Source organism: Notamacropus eugenii, chromosome 1, assembly GCF_028372415.1.
Source record: "Notamacropus eugenii isolate mMacEug1 chromosome 1, mMacEug1.pri_v2, whole genome shotgun sequence".
Lineage (NCBI taxonomy): Eukaryota > Metazoa > Chordata > Mammalia > Diprotodontia > Macropodidae > Notamacropus > Notamacropus eugenii.
The window spans coordinates 4,575,875-4,597,632 of NC_092872.1; the positions used below are offsets into that span (position 1 = coordinate 4,575,875).

Sequence of the window (21,758 nt, forward strand, 5' to 3'; positions counted from 1 at the left end):
AAACACAAAATCCTGCACTGTCTGTCATTACATCATAAAGCTTAATAATTCATGGGTCAGAAGTATCTGTGAAGTAAGGCTGGGGGTGGGGGAGTGGGGGGCTTCCTGAGGGCTATCTCAGTGTGGGAAGCTGAGAAATGAGCAGCTGCTCCTGCCACTTGCCATCTCCCACCAGCCCAGGTTTCCCAGTGGTGACTGGTGGTGCCCAGTGGTGCCTGATGATACAGGGATAAGCAGAGCTAAGGGGAAGCTTTCCTGCCCCCTGCTCCCCTCTGCCTGGGTTCAGGCCCTTATTTCTTCCTTAGACTCCTGTAAAAACAGCCTCCTAGACGGGCTCCATGCTTCCAGACTCTCTCTCTCGAAACCATTCTGTGAGAGTATGTGGATTATTCTTTCTAAAAGCACCATGATGATCGTGTCACCTGCCTGCACAAAAGTATGCAGTGGCTTCCCATTCCCCCAAGATAAAACCCAAACCCTTTGCAGACAGCTGAGGGCCTCCTCAGTCTGGCCACAACCTGTCTTTCCAGCCTTACTTCACATGGGTCTAGAACTTCAGATCTTAGAAGGGGTCTTAAATGTTCTCTAGTCTAAGCTCTTCATTTTGTAGGTCCAGAGAGGGGAAGGGACTCAGCCAACATGCCACAAGTTGGAAGGGGCAGAACAGATTTTCAAACTCCTCTCCTCTCACTTTGTTACGCTTTTGTTTGTTGTTTATTCAGTCATATTAGTCGTGTCTGACTCTCTATGACCCCATTTGGGGTTTTCTTGGCAAAAATACTAGAGTGCTTTGCCATTTCCTTCTCCAGCTTATTTTACAGATGAAGAAACTGAAGCAAACAGGGTTCAGTGACTTGTTCAACTAATAAGTGTCTGAAGTGAATTTGAACTCAGGTTCTCCTGACTCTAGAACTGGCACTTTATCCGTGGAGTCACCTAGCAGCCTTCTACTTGCCCTCATGTATTCTGTGCTCCAACCAAACTGAACAACTAAGTATTCGTTGTTTCTGTGAAAGTATCCCATATCCTCCTAATTTCAATCATGCTGTCATCTCTACATAGAGAATACTGTCTGTGCAACCCCCAATCCATCCTTCAAAGCCCAGATCAAATGCCACCTCTTCCTAAAAGCCTATTCCTGTTCTTTTCTAGCTGGAAATGATAACTCCATCTTTAGCTGATCTCACAACACGCCTTTATTGTCCTTTTAGGTAGTGACCATATTTTATAGTTTATACTCGTTGCCTGTGTACCTTTTCCACTATTAGGGACTGAGAGGAAAAAGCCTTAGAACTGGAAGAACTTGGAGACTGTGGAACTCTATCTCCTCATTTTACAGAGAGAAAAGGAGGCCCCCGAAAGGAATGTGTTGTGTCCAAAGTCAGAAAGTAGGATAGTGGCAGAGAGAGGATTAGAATCCAAGGCTGCTGCCCCTTAGTTCAGGGCTCTTCCTGATGGACCATGCTTAGCTTCATGTGTTTTTTCTCCCCTCTCAGACCCCTATCAGCTGTAGGTACTATAAATATTTTTTCCCTTCCTCTCCATTTATCCAAGCCAAACTGCTCCTCCACAAAGCTTTTCATGATTCTCCCAGCCTACACTCACCTTTCCCTTCAATGAGCTGCTAAGGCCCTTTTCTTTCTGTACCTTATTCCACTGCATTTTTTCTTTGGAAAAGTCTCTTTCTCTGTCCTGGCCTTATTTTCCCATCTATAAAAACAGAAGTTGAACCAGACGACATCAAAGGGGGCCTTCAAGCACTTTACATATTTATTGATTTTTTTATTGATACCTTAAAAATATCACTGTCCCTTACTGACGACTCGCCATTCCCACCCATATGAAACCCTCCATTGGAAGAGAGAAGTACAGTTAAGCCAAACAGAGAGATAGTGTTACTGCTTGATGAAGTTCGGCACCTATTGTGAGCCCACTCCTTCTCTTCTGAGGCATTAGGAGCCGTATTCCATCATGAGTCTTCCAAGGTCATGATGCCAGGTCATTGCCTGCACGAGTGTTCTGATTTCGGTTGCAGTTCTTTCCCTTTGTATTCATGTGGTCATTGTGTAAAGTGCTCTCCTGTTCTACTCACTTCACTCTGTATCAGTTCAGAAATATCTTCCAGGGCTTCTCTGAATTCTTCACAGTGTTTCTTACAGCACAATAATTTTTCATTTAGATTCATATAACACAGTTTATTCAGATAGTCCCCCGTTAATGGATGGTCCTTGGTTAATACGCACACACACACACACACACACACACACACACATATACACACACGGTATTGCAATAATAATTTTGGTATCTGTAAAACTTTCTTGGCTCTCTACCTTGAATCATCTTGAAGTCTCTATCTGGCATTGATTTGATTGGGGCAGTACGGTTTATTGACTTTCCTAGTATAATTCCAAATTCTCTTCCAGAATGGTCATACCAATTCATAGCTCTACCAATAATGTAATAAGACAAACAACTTATATTGTAACCCAAATGAACTTCTAGCTGTTTCCCAATCTGATCTTTCCTTCTTCTGCCTCTAGGTAGGATCTTCCTCATAGCAGGAATACCCTTTCTCCTCATCATTGCCAATGAAAACTTTTCTTTCTTCAAGACATGGCTCAGGTGCCACCTCCACCATGTAGCCTTCCCAGATTCCCTCTCCCCAACTGAAATTGTTCCTCTTGCTTCTCAGATTTTGCCAGATCAATGTCACCATCTTTTTTTTTTGCCTCACTCCATTCTACTGTGTTGCATACTTCTTTACCTCCATGTCCTGTCCCTTCCCCTGCCTCTAAAAACCATTAAGTTCCTTGAAGGCAGATGTTCTTTCATCTTTATCATTTCAATGCCCAGCAGTGGGATGTGAACGTAGTGGGCCCCACACAAAGTAGGTATTTCATAGGTGTCTATGGAATTGAATTGAAGGGCCTCTGTAGCCCGGAGCATTCTATGGTTCTCTCTCTTTCTTTCCCTTTCTGAAGTCTCCTTTTCTCTCCCACTGTCAACCTTTTGTGAGTAAATATTAGGCTGAAACCTGGAGACCTAATTAAGGCAAGATGACCGTGTACAGGCCGTATGTGTCAGAGTCAGACCACTAGAGCAGCTCTACCTTGTGAGCCAATTAGGAGAAAAAGTTCTGCTACCAGCAAAAAAAGGAAGAAAAAGGAGGGACAGCACAATAATTAATAACCTCATTAAGGAGTGCTCTTTGGGTTGTATCCTGACATTCGTGAATTAGAGAAAGAGGTTATTGGACAAATAAACTCATAAGCAGAGATTCTTCTCTTTACAATCCAGGTTGCTAGGGTGGATTTCCTATAATAAATGGGTTGGTCTCATGCACACGTGTTCTGATGTGTGCTTGGAGGATGGGGTGGGGTCTCCGGGAGGGCAGCATGGAATAATGGAGAGAGTGAAATGGAAAGAGCTCTAGAGTGAAAGGAGCTGGGTGCAAATCCTACCTCTAATGCTTACCTGTATGACTTGGGGCAAATTATTCAAGCTTTGTGGGCCTCAGTTTCTTCACCTGTAAAATGAGTGGACTGGACTAGATGGCTTCTGAATGACCTTCCAGCACTTGGTCTGTGAGGGTAGGGACAGGAAATAGGATGCCTTATGGTAAGACAGAGACTAGGGTGTGTGTGTTTGTGTATGTGTGTGTGTGTATGCGTGTGTACATATGTTAGACAGATCCATGGATTCTGCTATTCTTAGAGTCTTTGGACAACAGTTCTGCCTCTCCTCAAACCATCCTACTCTCAATATTATAGAAACTAGAGCTGAAATTCAATTGAACAAACATTTATTAAGCTCCTACTATGTGCAAGGGATTGTACTAGGTACTGGAGAGATACATAAACAAAAACGAACAATTCCTGCCCTCAAGAAGCTTATGCTCAAGGGGATAGACAGAGAAGAAAGCAGCAAGTTTATATAAATAATTCCAAGTAATTTCCAGAAGGAAAGAGGCTTGGAGGGATCAGGAAAGGTTTTTGTGTAGGAGATGGACATGAGCTGAGTCTTGAAGAAAGTGAGGAATTATGGGAGGGGGAAATGCAGAGGACCCAGTGCATAGAGCGCTACTTGTACAATAGGGAAGTGGATTGTAGTCCATTTTGACTAGAATGGAGAGGATATGAAGGGCAGTAATATGAAATGAAACTGGAGAGGTAAGTGGCATGGAGGTGGCAGAGGGCCTTTTAAAGGCCAGGGATTTTCTATTTTCTTTAGAGACAATAGGGAATTGTTGACAATGTTTGAGTGACATGACAGGTCTGTATTTTAGCAATATCTATTTGACCATTGTGTGGAGGACAGATTGAACAGGGCAGATACTGGTGTCAGGGAGAACAATTAAGAGGCTAGAAGATGAGAGGCTGCCTTAGGGTGGTATCTGTATAAAGAGAGAAAAAGGGGTGGATGAAAGAGATATTGGGAAGGTGAAATCAACAAGACCTGGCAACCGATTGAATGTGAAAGGACCTTAGAGACCATCTCATCTCACTGTTTCATTTTATAGCCAGGGAAATGGAGGTTCAAAGAGGGGATAAGATGACCTAGCTAGTGAGTGGAAGGTAAAAGTCCAGACCCAGCCCATCATTTATCTCCTGGGTCATTATTCTCCTCACCCCAATCTGCTGCCAGACTTTGTGTGCCTTGACTTCCCTACCTCCCAAGGACAGAGGGAGATGGGAAGTACTCTCAGTTATTCAAGAACATTCCACTCTCAGGAAGCTTGCTGCTCATAGAATCTGAATCTATGGCACAGATAAAATAGGCAGAAGGAACTTAATTTGCAGAATGACTCTTCATGTGACAAAAATGGCTTTGTTTGTGCTGCCAGATTGTTTTTCTTCCTCATAACCAAGAATTCTTGGGATTTTTTCCCATCAGATTGGGAACTCCCTGAGAGCAGGAGTGGGGTCTTTCTCAAAGGCAAGGGCTGGGATTCCACTTTTCTTCAGATCTGTTTCAGATTTCCCATGCACAATCATCAACTGCATTATGCCAGCTTCCTGACTTTTCCTTTAGCATAAAACACCTTCTTCTTAGAGGTTGGCAGTGACCTAGTCCAGCTGATTCCTGTCTCTGGAGATTCAGCTATGGGAAGTCCCATGATGAGCCAAGTTGTCTGGGAATTAGAGGGACATTCCATTGCTGAAAATATCTCTGTTTGATAAACACTTGTCAACTCAGTGTGCCAGTGAGTCTGGTGTCATGCTCTTACTCCTGTTTTAAGTGATGTGGGGGCAGAATTCAGAGGCAAGTGGAGAAAGACATTGCCCAGAACCCTCTGACTGTCCCCTGTTTGAGGGATTGGGGGGAGGGAGGGAAAAGCAGGAGGAGATACCATGCCTTACAATACAGGTCACACATATATTTGACAGAAATTGATGTAAACAAATAGCATACAAAATCTTGAGAAGTGTAGATTAATGAGTAATCTGAACTGAGCAGGCATCATCGGGAAGCTTTCCTGGAAGCGATGGGTTTTAAGCCAGGTTTTGACATCAGCTGCAGTAAAAAAAGGATGTTGGCATTTGGAGGAAGTGTCTCTTCTGGGAAGGCACCCTCCTAAAGAAAATAATAGCCATAACAATTATTATTAGAGCTAGCATTTTGTTAAGGCTTGCAAAACGTCTTCCATATAGGATCTCATTTGATGCCCACAACAGTGCTGAACATTAGGTGCTCATTTTATCATCATTTTAGAGGTGAGAAAACGGAGCCCGGGGGAGGTTAGGTGACTTGCTCAGAATCCCATAGCCAGTAAGTCTGAGGCAGAATTCAAACTCAGACCTTCCTGATTCCAAAGCAAACACCTTCTGCACCATATACCATTGGCAACTGATGAATATGAAAAGGCCTTAGAGACCATTTAATCTCACTACTTCCTTTTGTAGCTAGGGAAATGGAGGCTAAAAGAGGGAGTAAATGACACATGGGAAGGCCATCTGCCTTACTGCCTTACATTCTGCTGAAGGAGCTTGACTAACAACCAAGAGGAATCTGTATCCTTGTCACAAATGGCCACTCATGTCGGGGCTGCTATCTGTTTATGTTTTGTATGTTTATTTGTGAGTGCAGCTCACAAAAAAGAGCAGGACACACCTCACATACCCCAGAAGCACAACTCCCAGTACCCTGTAATCCCCCCTGACATGGGCAGAACTGGCCCAGAGACTACCGTGACTCCCTGCTCTCTGTCCCCATCCTGAGGTGGGCATTACAGCAAGTTTATCCTATCAGTAGTTTATTATTTTAATTTTCCCATTCGTCCCAGCTACAACCTTTCTCTGTCTCTTCTCCATCCCCCTTGTGGCAGCTGGGGAGGAGCTAGAGTGAGGAGGGGGGTGGGGGAGTTTGGATGAAATCAAATGATGATAATTAAATGGCACTCTGTCCAAAATGGCAGCCTCCCCTGGGGCCAGCAGGGGAATCAGTCAGCATGGAGGCCTTGTTGGCCAAAAGAGAGGCCCATAAATTTTTAGGTCCCTCGGCCCCATGAATATTGGGGGCTCCAGATTTTAGTTCAAGATACCCATAGTGCTAACGGGGCAGAGAGTGTCACCTGTGTCCAATCTCTGTCCCACATGTTCTGCTCTTTAGCTCAATCTCAGCTTCCCTTTCCTCCTCCCTTTCCAGGCCATTGAAATCCTGAGAGGAGACGGGTGGTGTAAACAGAATCAAAAGGGAGAGGGCTTTCTGGGTGGAAAACCTTGAAGGAGGGGAGAAGAGTTTTCATGGAAGCTCAGGGACAGAGTCGGTCAGGGAAGGTTTGTGGAAAGTGCTACAGACTGTCCAAACAATTCTTTTAACCAGCCAGGAAATGAAGAAGTCTAGGAGGATATCTTAAGACTTCCACCTTCAGGTGAAGCTGCCAACCACCATAGTCTGAGCTCTTTGGAGGAGGAACAAAGGGTTCCAGATCTGGGCACACGGTGACTCTTGGCTCTCTCTCTTCTCCACTTGTCCAGCCCCACCCTCATTGTTGCCTCCACTTCATAACCTCTTACCGGGACTGTTGCAACAGGCTTTTAATCAGTCCTCCAGAGTTTCTCCTCTATCCAAATAATCCTCCCTATGCACATTCTGACCATGACACTCTCTCTGATACTTTCTATCTTTCAGGGCAGCGAGGTGACAGACACAGTGAATAGATTTGTGAGTTCAAGTCCTTCCTCCTATACGTACTATAGCTGTGTGGCCCTGGGCAAGTGACTTAACTGCTTTGTGCCTCAGTTTCTTTAATTGTAAAATGATGATGGTAATGACGACAATGACGATGATGACGATTAAAATCACCTACCTCCCAGAGCTGTTGTGAAGATCAAATGAAGATGATATTTGTAAAGTACTTCGTAAACTTAAAAGTGCTATTTAAGTGCTAGCTATTATTACTGTTATAATTATAATTATTATAATTACTATTATAATAAGCTATTGGGCAAATCGCTTAACCCCCTTGGACCTCAGTTTTCTCATCTATAAAATGGGAAGATTAGACTAGATGACCTCCAAGGTCTCTTCGAGCTTTGTATCTAGGACCCTATGAACTTTCAGTGGCTTTTAGATGAATTACCAACTCCTTATTCTGGCCCACAAGGGCCTCCAGAGAACTGTTCCAACCCATGTCTGTGATGTCATTTTACACAGTTCCCCTTTCTTTATTCTACTTACTGTTCTCTGTTCTCAGACTCCTTTCTCCCTCCTTGGGATTTGTCCTAATTAGTAAGTGATTGTGCTCACATAACCCACTCTGTCTAACTGGCCACAGACATTCCCATCAGCTTCCCATCCCACTATCTGCCATGCTGCCAAGGCCTCCTCCCCCATCAATACCTCTTCCCTACTTTCCACCCTTTGCTCTGGGAACCATAATCCAATCAATAGTAGCATTACTTCTGGAAAGGGCACATCAGTCATGTCCTTGTTGGCTCCACTTACCATTCCCGTAACTTCCCCCTTCCTTGGCCACCATACCCCTACACATGCTGTCATTCCATATTAGAGTACAAGCTCCGTCCTGGCTGGGACTTTCCTCCCTTTTGTATTTGTATCTCTAGGACTTAGCACAGTGCTTGGCACATAGTAAGCTCTTGATGCTTGCTTTTGATTCGTTTCCTTCTCTGCTGTCATCATGTCACACAGGCCATCCTCCATGCCTGGATCCTTTTCTCTCAAAATCTCTGCTTGTTGAAATCCTTTCCTTCCTTCAAGGCCCACCTCAGGTACCACCCTCTCCATTTAGCATCCCTCCTTGTCCTCCCTCCTAAATGAAAGCAACTGAGCTCTTCTTCTTCCAATTTTCCTAAAGCATTTATTCGGAGATTTCCTTTGTCTACGACATTCTAACTCCTGTTATCCTTCCAAGCCTAGTAGGTGATTGGTTCCTTGAGGGTAGAGACTATATCATTTTTTTATCTTTTTAGCTCCAGTGCTGAACACAAGACTTTGCACAAAGCAGGTACTTGGGTGGTTGAGGAATTTGTTGCTTCAGGATGACCAGAGCAGTTCCCACACTTAGCAGAGGCTAGGGATGCTTCCAACATTGATTTCTCACCTTACCCTCCTCTCCTCCTCCCACTCCCAGTCCCATCTCACCATCCCTGACAAATGACCATCTTCCTCCTCCTCTTGTCTTGAAGGTCCTACTCTTCCAGCATGCTTTCCCTGCCCATGCTACCTGTCTTCTTCTGAATGTTCCCTTGAGCAGCTAGCAACTCAGAGTTAGTACTTCACTTGTGTAGACTGGATTTTAAGTCACAGGACCTGGGTTCAAATCCAAGCTCTTTCTTACTGTGAGTGACCTTAGGACATTCCTTTCCTCTCTCTGGGACTCAGTTCTCTCATCTTTAAAATGAAGGGGTTGATTTAGATGATCTCCAAGATCCTCATCTAGTTCTAAGGCGTATGACCCAAGGATCCATAGGTAGACTGTAAGCTCCTTGTAAGAAGAGGGAGAGGGAAGGGGGTAGCCAGACTAATTCAATTCAATTTATTAAATCATATTTGTGCCAGATGGGACTACACACACACACACACACACACACACACACACTCACACACACACACACACACTCACACTCACACACACACACACTCACACACACACACACTCACAGTCCCTGACCACAAAGGGACTAATGAGGGATACACATTAAACTGATGAATAAACACAAAGAGTATGCTAAATAATATGAAGTAATTTCCAGAGACAGATTACGTGAATCCCTGCTGGGGTGGAGTCATAATCAGGAAGGACCTTGGGAAGGAGATGACATCTCAACTGTATTCTGAAAGAACACTGGACTTTTAAGGGGATGGGAGAAGAAAGGGGCATTCTGGAACTTGGAGGAGAACATAGCTCTGTCAGCCTTGGCAGTTCTCATTGGAGCTCATAGGGACCCGGAGGAATGGGACTGGAAAATGTAGTTTTTGATGGGAGAGAGAATTGGAAAAGTGTGTGTGTGTGTGTATGTGTGTGCGTGTGTGTGTAAAAGTGGGGAGAGAGAGGGAGCTCTGCCAAAGACAAGCAGTTTCTAGAACTGTCAGAATGGTGCCCAGTGCTGGCCCCAAGCCCAATCAAAAGGTCCCGATAAACCAGTGATTTAGAGAGAAGGGGGCCAGATAAATGAAGTGATTCTGTCAATAGTATCAAAAACCCAAATCCTCTTGCCCCTCTTTCTCTGCCAGGCCAATTTGCATGTCCTCCCCCGCACACGTGTGCTCACACGTGTCATTTGTAGGGTGTTCTCTTTGCCCTCTTTCTGAATAAAATCCCTCCCTCCCCCCCTCCACTGGATGGGCTTTGGATCCTCTGCTTCCTCCTAGGCCTCTCATCCACCCGTGCCCTCTCTAGGGTGAACCTGCCCCGTCACCTGTCTCTTAGTTTTTTTGATTTGTTTAATTATAGATGAGTTTTCAGCATAATTTATTCTGGAAGCCTGGATTATACTGTACAATTAAATCACATTCTGATCAACAACTTCATGTATAAAATTAACAACTGGCAACAGTTTAATCTATGCAAGGACTGCATGTGTCTGTGATGCCTGATTTCTTTCCCTCCTCCTGGTCTCCCCTGTCTTATATTGTACCTTCATTCAGGGTGTCTTAGCTAATGGTGCTGGGGTGGAGGGGGTAGCTGGAGAAGGGGAATTCTCTTACAGTTGAGGTTTCAGATAGAGCAGTATAGCTTAATTCAATTTTCAAAACTCAGTCAACTTTGTGGAAACATTTTGTATCCAGAGCCTTGTTCCTGGAGCCAGAGAAGATAGAGAGTTTAGATAAGACTTGTGTCCTTGCCCTTATGTAGCTTTCAGTATAGTGGGGGGGGGAGAAAATAAAATACAGTCATAAATATAATTCTCACTCTTACTTTATAAATACATTAAAAAAGGAAAAAAGAAATGCTATTAGAAATCCAAGTCAGGAGTCTTATGTGAGAACAGGGGATGGTTTTGTTACAGAAGCTATCAGAGAAGACTGCCTAGCATGGTGGGACTTGGTCAGGGAAACCTGAGTTTGAATACCACTTGCTTGTTTTGTGACAACGGACGAGTCCCTCACCACCTCTGAGCCTCAGTTTCCTCACCTGCAATATGGGCATTATAACAGCGATAGACACATACTTATTGCATAACCATCTCCAACTTGCTCACCCTCTCAACATCCAGGCAACTCTCTGAGACTTGAAATTAGAGAGGAGTCACGGGTTAGCATCCGTGGAAGGAGCTTCCTCCTTTCAGAGTTCCCTAATGCCTTCCTCCACTGTGTTTTAGGAATATTCATTTGCTATGAAGAACTGACTGGAGAGGTAGAAAGCCTGAAGGCAGGAAGACAAGTTAGGATACCCTCACAAGGACACGAACCATGTTGGTGGTTGTGTTAGTGGGGAAAATGTGCTGGATGCTAAAGATATTTTGGAGGTAGATGCAAAAGACTTGACAACTGATTAGATCAAGGGAGTAAAGAGTGAAGAGATGACATGACTCCAAGTTGGAAACCTGGATAACTAAAAGGATCGTGGTACCCACGATAGAAATAGTGAAGTTGGTGGGGCAAGGGAGAGTAAAATGACAAATTCTGTCTCGAATATGTTGAATTTGAGACTTCTACAAGACATCCATTTGGAGATATCCCAAAGACAGAAGGTGATGCAGAACTGGATGGTGGGCAAGATTGGGGCTGAGTTTTTATAGATCTGGAAATTGCCCACAAGGAAATGATAGTTGAACCCATGGGAGCTGATGAGAAGGAAAAAAGAAGAGAGCCCAGGACAAAGATATGGGCTACACACACACATAAAGGTTGGGACTGGGATGAAAATCTGTCAAAGGAGACTGAAAATAAGTGGTCAGACAGCAGGTAGTTATTATTTGAGTTAAGCTTTAAAGGATGGTCTTCATGAAGTCTTCCTCATCTATAAAATGGGAATAATTATACTTAAGATACCTATCTCATAGGGTTTGAGGAAGGCACTTTAAAATGCTATAGACATAGAAAGTGTTATAGAAGTCAGGTTTAGAGAATGAAAAGGAGATTCAGTAGATGATGAGCAGCAGGCAAAAGAAGTTATAGGCATTGCAAATACAGAAACTGAAAATCATAGGGTGCATTCCAGGGGCAGAAATTTTTTACGGAAGAGGGAATATTGATTATTAGAATTGCCCATTGAATTGGGAGCCAGGAGTTTGGGGTTTCAATTAGTGTCTGAATAGAAAAATGGACTTGGAGTCACAAAGACCTGAGTTCAAATCCTACCTGAGTGACTAGCTGTATGACCCTGAGCATATCACAATATGAGTCATAGTTTCCTTGTCTGTGAAATAGAGATAATTATAGTACATGAATCCTCATAAGATGTTTTTAAGAGAGAGGGTTAACTGAGAGAATATATATGTTAAGCATTTTAAGCATTATATTCATGTGATTTTTAGCATCAAATTGAATTAAATTGTTCTTTCATGTACCCTGCTATTTGATTCCATGGGCCACTTCATCCTACCAGCTTGGGTCTCAGTTTCCCTACAGGTAAAAGGGACATAATGCTACTCAGGCCAAAGAAAAAGATCTATCTTTCTACCACAACCCTTGACTTCAGAGGGCTCTAAACAGCCTCAAGATGTTTCTTCCTCTTGACTCTACTTTCAAGTGACTTCCCTCTAAATATGAATATTGTTTAATCATGACCTTCCCTCCTAAATCTCATTCCCCTAGATTGTGCTTCTAAGTATACCTCACTTTAAATGCTCATTGTTTTCACTAAAGGTTTTCTACAAACTGATTATGCTTTGCCACTGATTTCAAGATCATGTCAGAAATGTTTTATCTTAATTCCTGCCTGCTCTGTAGATAAGATTTGAACTTTACTTTTTTTTTTTGAGAATCCTAGGCAAGTAGAGCTAAAAGAGACCTGAGAGATTATCTCAATTTACCACCTTCATTCTACAGATGGAAAAACTGAGGCTCAGAAAGTGAAATAAGCCAGAGGTAAATTGAGATTAGAATGTAGTTCTCTTTGCTGTAAATGAAGTTGTCTACCCACTACACCATTCTATCTAGGTATGGTTAATAATAATGATATTTGGGGAGCTTATTATTTAAAGGATCCTCAGTCTTTTTCAAATGCAAACAATCATGCCCTGGCACTATAAAGTAGAATTTAGAGCTGAAAGAGACCAAAGTTAAATAAGGGAATGAGATTAGATGATCTCTAAGGTCCCACCTGGTATAAATCCTATGATCATGACTGATCTTAGAGACCACCTAGCCCAATTCTCTCACTCTACAAAGAAAGTAAAGGCCAGAGATACCAAGTAAGTTATCCAGCCTCACACAATCAGCTTCAGGACTGGAGCTAGCTCAAGGTGAGCTTGGACAACTCATTTCCCTTCTTATTCAGCAGTTATCTAGCCCTTTTTCTGATTGTCCCAGGCCAGGGCTAGGTGCATTGGGGAGGGGGTTTTAGGTTGTACAATGGAGAAAGCAGAGGTATATGACTCCTGCCCCAGAAACAATACATAGCACAATGCCTGGCTTGTGGTGAACATTTAATAAATCATTTTCCAGTTGTGTCTGACTTTTCCTGACCTCATTTGGGGTTTTCTTGGCAAAGATACTGGAGTGGCTTGATATTTCTTCTCTAGCTCATTTTTACAGCTGAGGAAACTGAGGCAAACAGGGTTAAGTGATTTGTTCAAGGTTACACAATTAGTGAGTGTCTGAAACCAGATTTGAACTCAGGAAGAGGAGTCTTCCTGACTTCAGCCCTGGCACTCTGTCCAGTCACATTTAACTACTTATTGACTTACAGGCATGGATTTTCATGGATTTTTTTTTAGAGCCAGGCATCATCTTGATTCCTTTTGCCTGGGTACAGTGTACATATTGTTCTTGTCTGATATCTGATGAATGAGTGTTCCTTTGGTCTATCTTTTCCTGACCCACCTGCCATCCTGTTTTCTGCTTTACTTGGACCATAAACATCGAGTTGAGAATAAAATCTGTGTTGGAATTCTAGTTCTACTACTTAACGCCTTTCCTCTCTGCGGGGCTCAATTTCTTCCTTTGTAAAACCAGGGGTTTGGGATAAAATCCCATCTCAGGTCCCATCTCATTCTAACTCTGTGATTAAATTCAATTTGACAAGTATTTATTAAGCTGTGTGCTTGGTATTATGATGGACGCTGGGGCTACAAAGGCAAGAGCAAAGACAAGCAAGAGAGTGCCTGTTCTTAAGGAGCTTATGTGGAGAGATGCAACACATGCAAAGATCAGTACAAGAAACATACAGAATAATTATAGCTTAATTTTGGGTTGGGATACTAGCAAATACAGTAATCAGGAAAGGCCTCTTGAGAAGGTGACATTTGATCCGAGCCTGGTAGGCATCTGGGGATTGTAGGATGTAAGAAAGGAAAGCATTTTAGGCACAGGAGACAGCCTGCCCAAAAGCATGGAGGTGGAATGTTGTATACTTCAAGCAGCAAGTAAGTCATTTTGGCTAGGATAAAAGTGTGTGAGGGTGAATAATATGTAATCAGACTGGAAATAAAGGCTAGATCCGGATAACCACAAAAACAATGATGGGATGGCAACAATGATGATGAGGATGAGGATGATGAGGATGATGATGATTGCCACAAGGTTTTAGGCTGAGCCTGTATTCACATGTAGCCTCTGTGAGGTAGTTACCCCTCAGCTTACTACATGACTTGTTATTGGATTCATTCTAGTCATCCCAAATTCCTATACAATCCAGTTGTATCTTTGGATGTTTCATTATTAATCAGCAAAATTGCAACGTGTCTAAGTAATGAATCGTCCCTGACCATTTTATTAAAATATTATATACTTAATAAACTAGGGAAACTACTTTTTCTAAAAGCAACCTCTAATCATGTATATATATATATACGCACTCCTAATCTTCTAGGTTTAAATAAACGTCAGTCTCTGGTGATACAATTGAACAAAGTCATAACAAATAGAAGAACAAAGATATAAATAGTTTTTTACAGTATTTTAGCTCTAAGAATGATTATAGCCAGTCATTTCTAATGCTCTTTGCTCACCCACTGCTCTTAATGTTCACTCTTGACTTCTTAGCTTTGGAGTCACAGTGCCCTGCTCAACTTTCTCAGGATAGCAGCCAAAGTTGTGCAAGAATTTCCGTTATAATGTTCCTTCAGAAGATAATTTGCTAAAAACAGTTCTCTCAGGAAAGAAGTTCTTTTTTCTAGTGCCTTTCTCAGTCACACTTTGACCAGACAAAAAAAACCAATCTCACTTGAATGACAGTGAAACTGACAGTGTCTCACAATTCTTTTGCCTCTTAAATATATAGTAACAGCTGTAATCTGTGTGGAAGAGGCTATTGAAACACATGTAATAGTAATGGTAGCTCCTCTTTCTTGTATGATTTAAGGTGTACAAGGTGCTTTCCTCACAAGAATCCTTTGAATAATTATCTCAAGTATTATCTCTTTTTAACAGATAAATGAAAATTGGAGAGGTTAATTGACTTACCCAAGGTCATGTAGCTAGAAAGCATCAGAACTGGACCTCAGACCCAGATTTGTGAACTCTAATTTCAGGATTTGTTCTGTACCCTTTGTTTCTCTTCATGAATTATTTAAAAAGAAAAGTATTACTATCTTTAACATTACCAAAATTTCTCCCTGCATATCTTCCTTTGACCCTCCCAGAAAGCCAGTCCATATAATGAAGATTTTTAAAGAAAAAAAAGAGAAAAAGAATCAACAAAACTGATAAATGTATTGAAAAAGTATGAAACTATGTGCCTGAATCACATCTATAAATCAGCCCACCCCCACCTTGCAAAGGAGAAGGGCAGAAGCATGTTTTCATTCCTTTCCTTTGGAACCATGCTTGTTCTTTGTAATTTTGCAACACTTTTGACAATTCTGTGATCATTCTTTGCTTTTACATTGTTGCAGTCGTCATATACAGGATGCAGTGAGGTTTTTTGTTGTTTTTTGACTCTTTCTGTATTCGTCATATTTGTTGTTTCTTACAGCATCTTAACATCCCTTTGTATTCATATACCACAATGTTTTTTTGCTATTCTCCATTCAATGGGCATCTACTTCATTTTCACTTCTTTGCTATCACACAAAATACTATAACATTTTGGTATCTGTGGAGACTTTGTCCTTATCGATGGTTCTTTGACATATAGCTAGCAAGTGGAATCTCTGGATCAAAGGGTATGGACATTTTAGTCTCTCTATTTGCATAATTCCAAGTTGATTTACAGAATAATTATAATGATTCATAATTCCACCAACAACAATAGGCACCAGTGTGCCTTTCTTCCCATAACTCCTCCAGCTTTGACTATTTCCATCTTGTCTTCACGAATTCTGAAGTCTCTTTGAATGTTATTGGTTCAGGACTACATAGAGAAAATCATGCAGTGTTATAATTGGATCAGATGATCCTAGATTTGGGACTAGAAAGGACCTTCGGGGTCATCCAATCCACCTCTCCTCATTTTCTAGATGCAGAAATGGGGATCTGACAGGGTAAGTGATTTGCCCAAGGTCAAATAGGGAGTAAATTATGTGAGACAGGATTCAAACTCAGGTTCTCTGTCTCCTGAATCAGTGAGTGTTGTTTTCATTTTATCAAAGCCTTGGGGATCATCTTGTGAAAACGCCTCCTTTTACAGATGAAGTAACTGAGATCCAGAGAAGGGAAGGAGCTTGTCCTAGATTATAGGTCAAAGGAATGGCATTCATTGTGCCTTGGGCCAGTCTTCTACCTTTCCTTTTCTACTGCTCTTCCCTTAGCCTAGGCTTTAGAAGATCTAACTAGAGGGAGGGGGCAGTAAGGATGATTGCTACCTCTGGGGGAGAAAGCAGATCACTGAGAGGTCTAACCAGCAACCTTCTTTCTGACTCCCTGCCCCATTCCAATCCTGCAGTTATGCTTTCCTAATCTTCCCAATTGTGTTTTAAACTGTTCCTATTATCTCCTGATAGTGTTCCCTGCTCTCCCTGCTTCTGTGTACTCTACCCACTCTACCACTCTGGCAGCCCCCTGGTTCCATTCCTTCTCTAGACACATGCAGCCCTAAAATTTCAAGCTGGAACAGCCCTTGGAGATGATAGCAACACCACCAACAACAACACAATGGCCCTGACTCACTGCGTGACTTTGGACATGTTTCTTCTCCAGTTTGGGCCAGAATTTTCTCATATGTAAAATAGAAATAACCCCTGCCCTGTCAGACTCACCAAATTGGGAAATTCAAATAAGATAATTAATGAGAAGGAGAAAACAGAGAGTGAAGGACACTGGATTGGGACAGAGTAAGAGGACCTGGGTTTTGATCCAAGTTCGAATCATTGCTACTTTCGTGTGACTTAGGGAAAATCTAAGATCCTTTCTAGATCAAAATCCTCTCATTCTGTGCTAATAAGCTGACATTCCTCTAGCATGATCTAGGTCAGAGAGGGTATATACATGACCTGTAGGATGGTGTTTACAAAACTCTTTCCTCAGAAGAACGTTAATGACAAAGTCATTCCAGCATCATTCCCATTTTCCAGAGGTGTACTAGGCTTGCCCACAGTCACATGGCTAGACAGTGTCCAGGTCAGAACTTGAACACAAGTATTTTGATTCTGGAAACAATACTCTTTCTACCATGCCTTGCTATTCTGTAAACCAACAAGTATTATACATATGAAAGATTATTGTTCTTGTTGAGTGGACAGAGAGGAATTCTGCACATTTCCCAGGCTCTGGTTCCCTCTTCCCCTACCCCCTACACCATCCTGTTGCTTTCCCATAAATTCCCCCTCCTCAGCAGTTGCCTGCCTGCTCTCTGCTCCTGGACAGTGTCCTCCTGCTCACACCTCCTCCTCTTGGCTAATTTAGCACTTAAAGGCACTTAGAGATAAGTAATGTCATATCAATAAAGAGCATGAAAAATGTGAAAATGATGGGGCAGCAGACAAGAAAGCAACTGAGGTGCTCCTGGGGGGGAGGAGCTACGATTTAATGCCTTGTGGTGAGGGGTTAGTGGAACCAATTTCTCTCTCAGGGTGTTTGTGACAAAGGGCCTTTGTGGGGGAGATTTTCAGCCTCTGCATTTTTCTTCCCCTTCCCTCCCTTCCTCCCCTTAGAGCTCGTAGAATCAGCTCAGCTTGGCTCTGTGATATTTTTCTTGTAGAGAGCCAGTCCCTTACAATCAGAGAACATCACACCTGCAAGGGCACTTGGAGACACCTCTTAGTTCAACATCCTCATTTTGCCCGTAAGACTCAGAGGGGAGAAGGGCATACCAAGGGCAAAGCCAAGACCAGAGAGACGTAGCCAAGACTAGAAAGCAGGCACCCTGGTTCCCAATGCAATGGAGGCTCTGTGCTGCCACATGGAGGTAGAATCTTGCAGGCCTTAAGATATGACCTCACTGTGTCATGCTGGATCATGAGAGTCAGAGCTGGAGAGGACCTAAGAGATCATCTTAGTCCAGTCCCTCTCATTGTTCAGTGAGAGAAACTAGGATCCAGCTACATGAAACAACTTGGCTTAGAACGCAAGGGTGGAGAGTAGCAAAATGTGGGATTTGAACCAAGGTCTCTCTTAACTCTGAACCTAATGTCCTTTCTTCTCTATCCTGCTACTTAAATATATTATCTCATCTGGTTCGCATAAAAGAACTGAAAGAGAGCTAATATGTTTATTATTTATCTCCATTTTTATAGATAAGGAAATTGAGAAAGGGGAAGGGATTTCTGAGGTCACTCATCTAACAAGTGGTAGGTAGAGTCAGTCAGTCAGGTATTCACCCTGAGCTTTCTACTGCCAGTGCAGGGCATGTCCCCCTAGTCAACTCCTCATCTTTGTCTTCTTTGTGAGCCCATGGCTTAATATCAGGTTGCTGTCTTGAAGTGTTTGGAATTTTCCTGAACTCTCCTCCCCCTTTACCCTACCTCATTTGAATAATAGCTTAAAGAACACATAATTTTGAAAATATTTTATTACACTAAGAAAAAAACCCACCACCACCAACAACAACCCTAAAGACAAAACAATAAATCCATGGAATGTATTAAAAAAAACAAACAGAAAGGATTTGAGGATCATCTCCTATTCTTGACTATCCATGTCATTGGCCCTTCATCCATTAGTTCAGATCATGTAGACACAACTGTGTAATGAAATTATGCTTTCCTTGATTAAAGGCCAGGTTGATAATAATAATTCCCATTTTAAAGAACTTTTCTCATAATAGCCTTGCAAAATAGACAATACAAGTATTATACCCATTTTCCACATGGAAAAGACTGAGTCTTAGAGAGGAAAAATGACTTGCTCATGGTCACAGTTAATCAGTGTCAGAGGTGGAATTAGGAACAAGTTATCTGACTCCAGTTCTCTTATTCTTTCTACCACACCATACTGTCTCATCCTTATAGAGGAGAGATGCCTATAATGTTACATGTGGAAGAATCCTTTGAGATAGATCACCTAGGCAGAAGCAGTCTAATCTCTGTACAGAAGAGAAGCATGTATTGTCAGAGCTGAAAGAACCTTTTGAGCTCATCCTGTCAGAGTCAGGCAGCCTGGTGTGATCAGAAGAACCCTGGACCAGGAGCTGGCAGACCTGAGCTTTTTGTCTTGGCTCTGCCACTTACTGGATTTGTGAAGTTGAAGAAGTCACTTCCTGACTTCATTTGCTCAGCTATACAATCCATAAAACGAGGGGGTTGGTCTAGATCAAAGGTGTCAAAAATGAGGTCCACACTGCTCCTGAGTATGGCCAAACCATATTCAAATAATTAGGAAATGGTTTTTAATGATATTTTTTCCATTTATATGGAATGATAATTTTTAGCATTCATTTTTACAAAATTTTGAGTTCCAAAATTTTCTCCCTCTCTCCCCTCGTCTCTTCTTAAGACAGTAAGCAATTTGATATAGGTTATAGATGTTCAATCATGTAAGAGATATTTCTATATTCATCATAGTTATGAAAGAAAACACAGACTAAAGGGAAAAAACCATGAAAAAAATGAAGTGAAAAGAGTATGCTTCGATATGTATTCAGATTCCCTAGTTCTTTCTCTGGATGTGGATAGCATTTTCCATCATGAGTCCTTTGGAATTGTCTTGGATCATTGTTACTGGGAAGAGCTAAGTCATTTAGAGTTGATCATCACACAGTGTTGCTGTTACTGTGTACAGTGTTCTCCTGGTTCTGTTCAGTTCACTCAGCATCAGTTCATGTAAGTCTTCCAGGGTTTTTCTGAAATCCATCTGCTCATCACTTCTTATTGCATAACAGCGTTCCATCACACTCATGTACCACAGCTTGTTCAGCCATTCCCCAATGGATGGGCATCCCCTCAATTCCCATTTTTTGCCACTACAAAAAGAGCTGCTATAAATATAAAATTGGGAAATGTTTAACCAAATAAGTAATACAATAGAACGTTAAGAAGGCTAATACGTGGTTTTCTAAATCACTATAGAGCCCTGGGGATCCTTGTGGTTGGTTCAGTGGCACTCATTTCTATTTAAGTTTGACACTACTAGTGTAGATGGTCTCTGAAATTCTTTCATTTCTGAATTCTGTGATCCAATGAACTTTTGAAAGATTTAGTCATGCAGGTGCATCTCATATGGAAACAAAGCCCTAACATAGGAATATCCATGTTTTTAGAACAAATATATCAAAGAGTTATAATTCACGTAACAACAGAAATCATCTTGGGGGTTGGATGGGAGAGATGTTGATCCTTTACTTAATGAGCCCTACTGGTCCATATAAAGCTAAATTTGTTCTAATTTGGGAGAATTTGGCCTATTGCATATTTTTCCTCCCTTTACTTTTACTTCAACCGAAGGGAGAATTGCAAAATGTGCTTTTTTCCATCTCTTTCCCTCTGCTTCCTTCCAAGTGTAAATTGAATCCTGATGCTCATGACCTATCTCAGCTGTAAGATTCTGTCAGTCTTTGGTTTGGGGCCCATTCCTGGTGACATGGAAATAAAACCCGAGGCAATAGTGTTTCCTTTATCCCGCTAGTATCTTCCTTAGAACCAGATGTTGGCTTCTACTCCTAGCTCTCTCTGAGTTTGTGTACTCCCTTTCTTACAGGATGCAGTACTGGTCTCGAAGGCTGGAACAAGAGATTGATGGAGTGATGAGGATCTTTGGTGGGGTCAAGCAGCTCAGAGAGGTAAGCTCTTTCTCTTCCAATCCTTTCTCATGACTCGGGGAAGACCCTTTCTATTTTGACAGGATGCTGAATATCATGAGGAGACTCATTCAATTCTTGCCACTTTTTTTGCAATTATAAATGAACAAAATATACATATATGCTTATATATGTTTTATCTTTTTCTCCCAAGGCTAGTAGACTAACCTATGGCTTCTGCAGTGATTATAGCTTTTTATTATGGAAATTATTTGCATTTCCACAAGCGCATTTGAATTTAACAAATTTTTCACATGGCAAAATTGGGCTCAGCAAATCTGCTTTCAGCACACAACCAGGGCTGATCCAGTCAGAAGCACTTAGTTAAATGTTGGTTAAGAAAAGGATCTGTGTGAAAAGAGAACTTCAGCAAAGTGATGATACTGCTAAGTAGGACCTTTTGGTATTAGGCCAAACATGAAAATAGGATTATATTAGACAGTGTATAGAGACCTCACTCAGAAAAGTCCAGGGCAAGCTGACCCAGATAGAAGGGAAAACTAGCTTGTGATTAGAACTGGGAGGCAAGTACAGAAATGTGTGCTTAGCAAAAAGGAAGAATGAAGGGTCTGGAGTAAAGGGTGATTGATTAGCTGAGATAGGCTGTATTAAGTCTTTGGAAGATTATGTTAATGTTTAGAGATAGTGATGTGACGAGGAGAACCATCAATCATCACATTAGAACACTATGAAACATGTCTTAATGTCATGTTAAACTGCTTATACCCAAGCATTGCATAAATGGAAATGGGATAGTTCAGGGGCATGAAGGGACGGGCCCCTTCACGGGGGCTCACTCTATGTGGAAGGCTAATGACTGTGCCTGTTGGAAATGACTCTTCTTACAGCACTGCCCTATGCATTGGAAAAGAGGGAAGCTTGTGTCTGGAGAAGCAGCCCAGGGTGGACACAGAGCACCAAGTTACACTGAAGAGATAATTAGGAAAGGGAAAATGGATAGAAACATAGCTCATGTTTTACCAGTTATTCTGTCTTAGGCTCTAAGCTGTGATTC

The 21,758-nt window shown here is 42.0% G+C and overlaps 1 protein-coding gene across 1 annotated transcript in view; it reads left to right on the forward strand.

The window, feature by feature from the left end:
- Positions 1-21,758, forward strand: part of CACNA2D2 (calcium voltage-gated channel auxiliary subunit alpha2delta 2) — a 430,484-nt gene that overhangs the window by 50,141 nt on the left and 358,585 nt on the right. Inside the window, exon 2 of the mRNA XM_072650522.1 lies at positions 20,644-20,725. Within this exon, the coding sequence (XP_072506623.1) occupies positions 20,644-20,725 (82 nt within the window). The remainder of the gene's footprint in view (positions 1-20,643; positions 20,726-21,758) is intronic.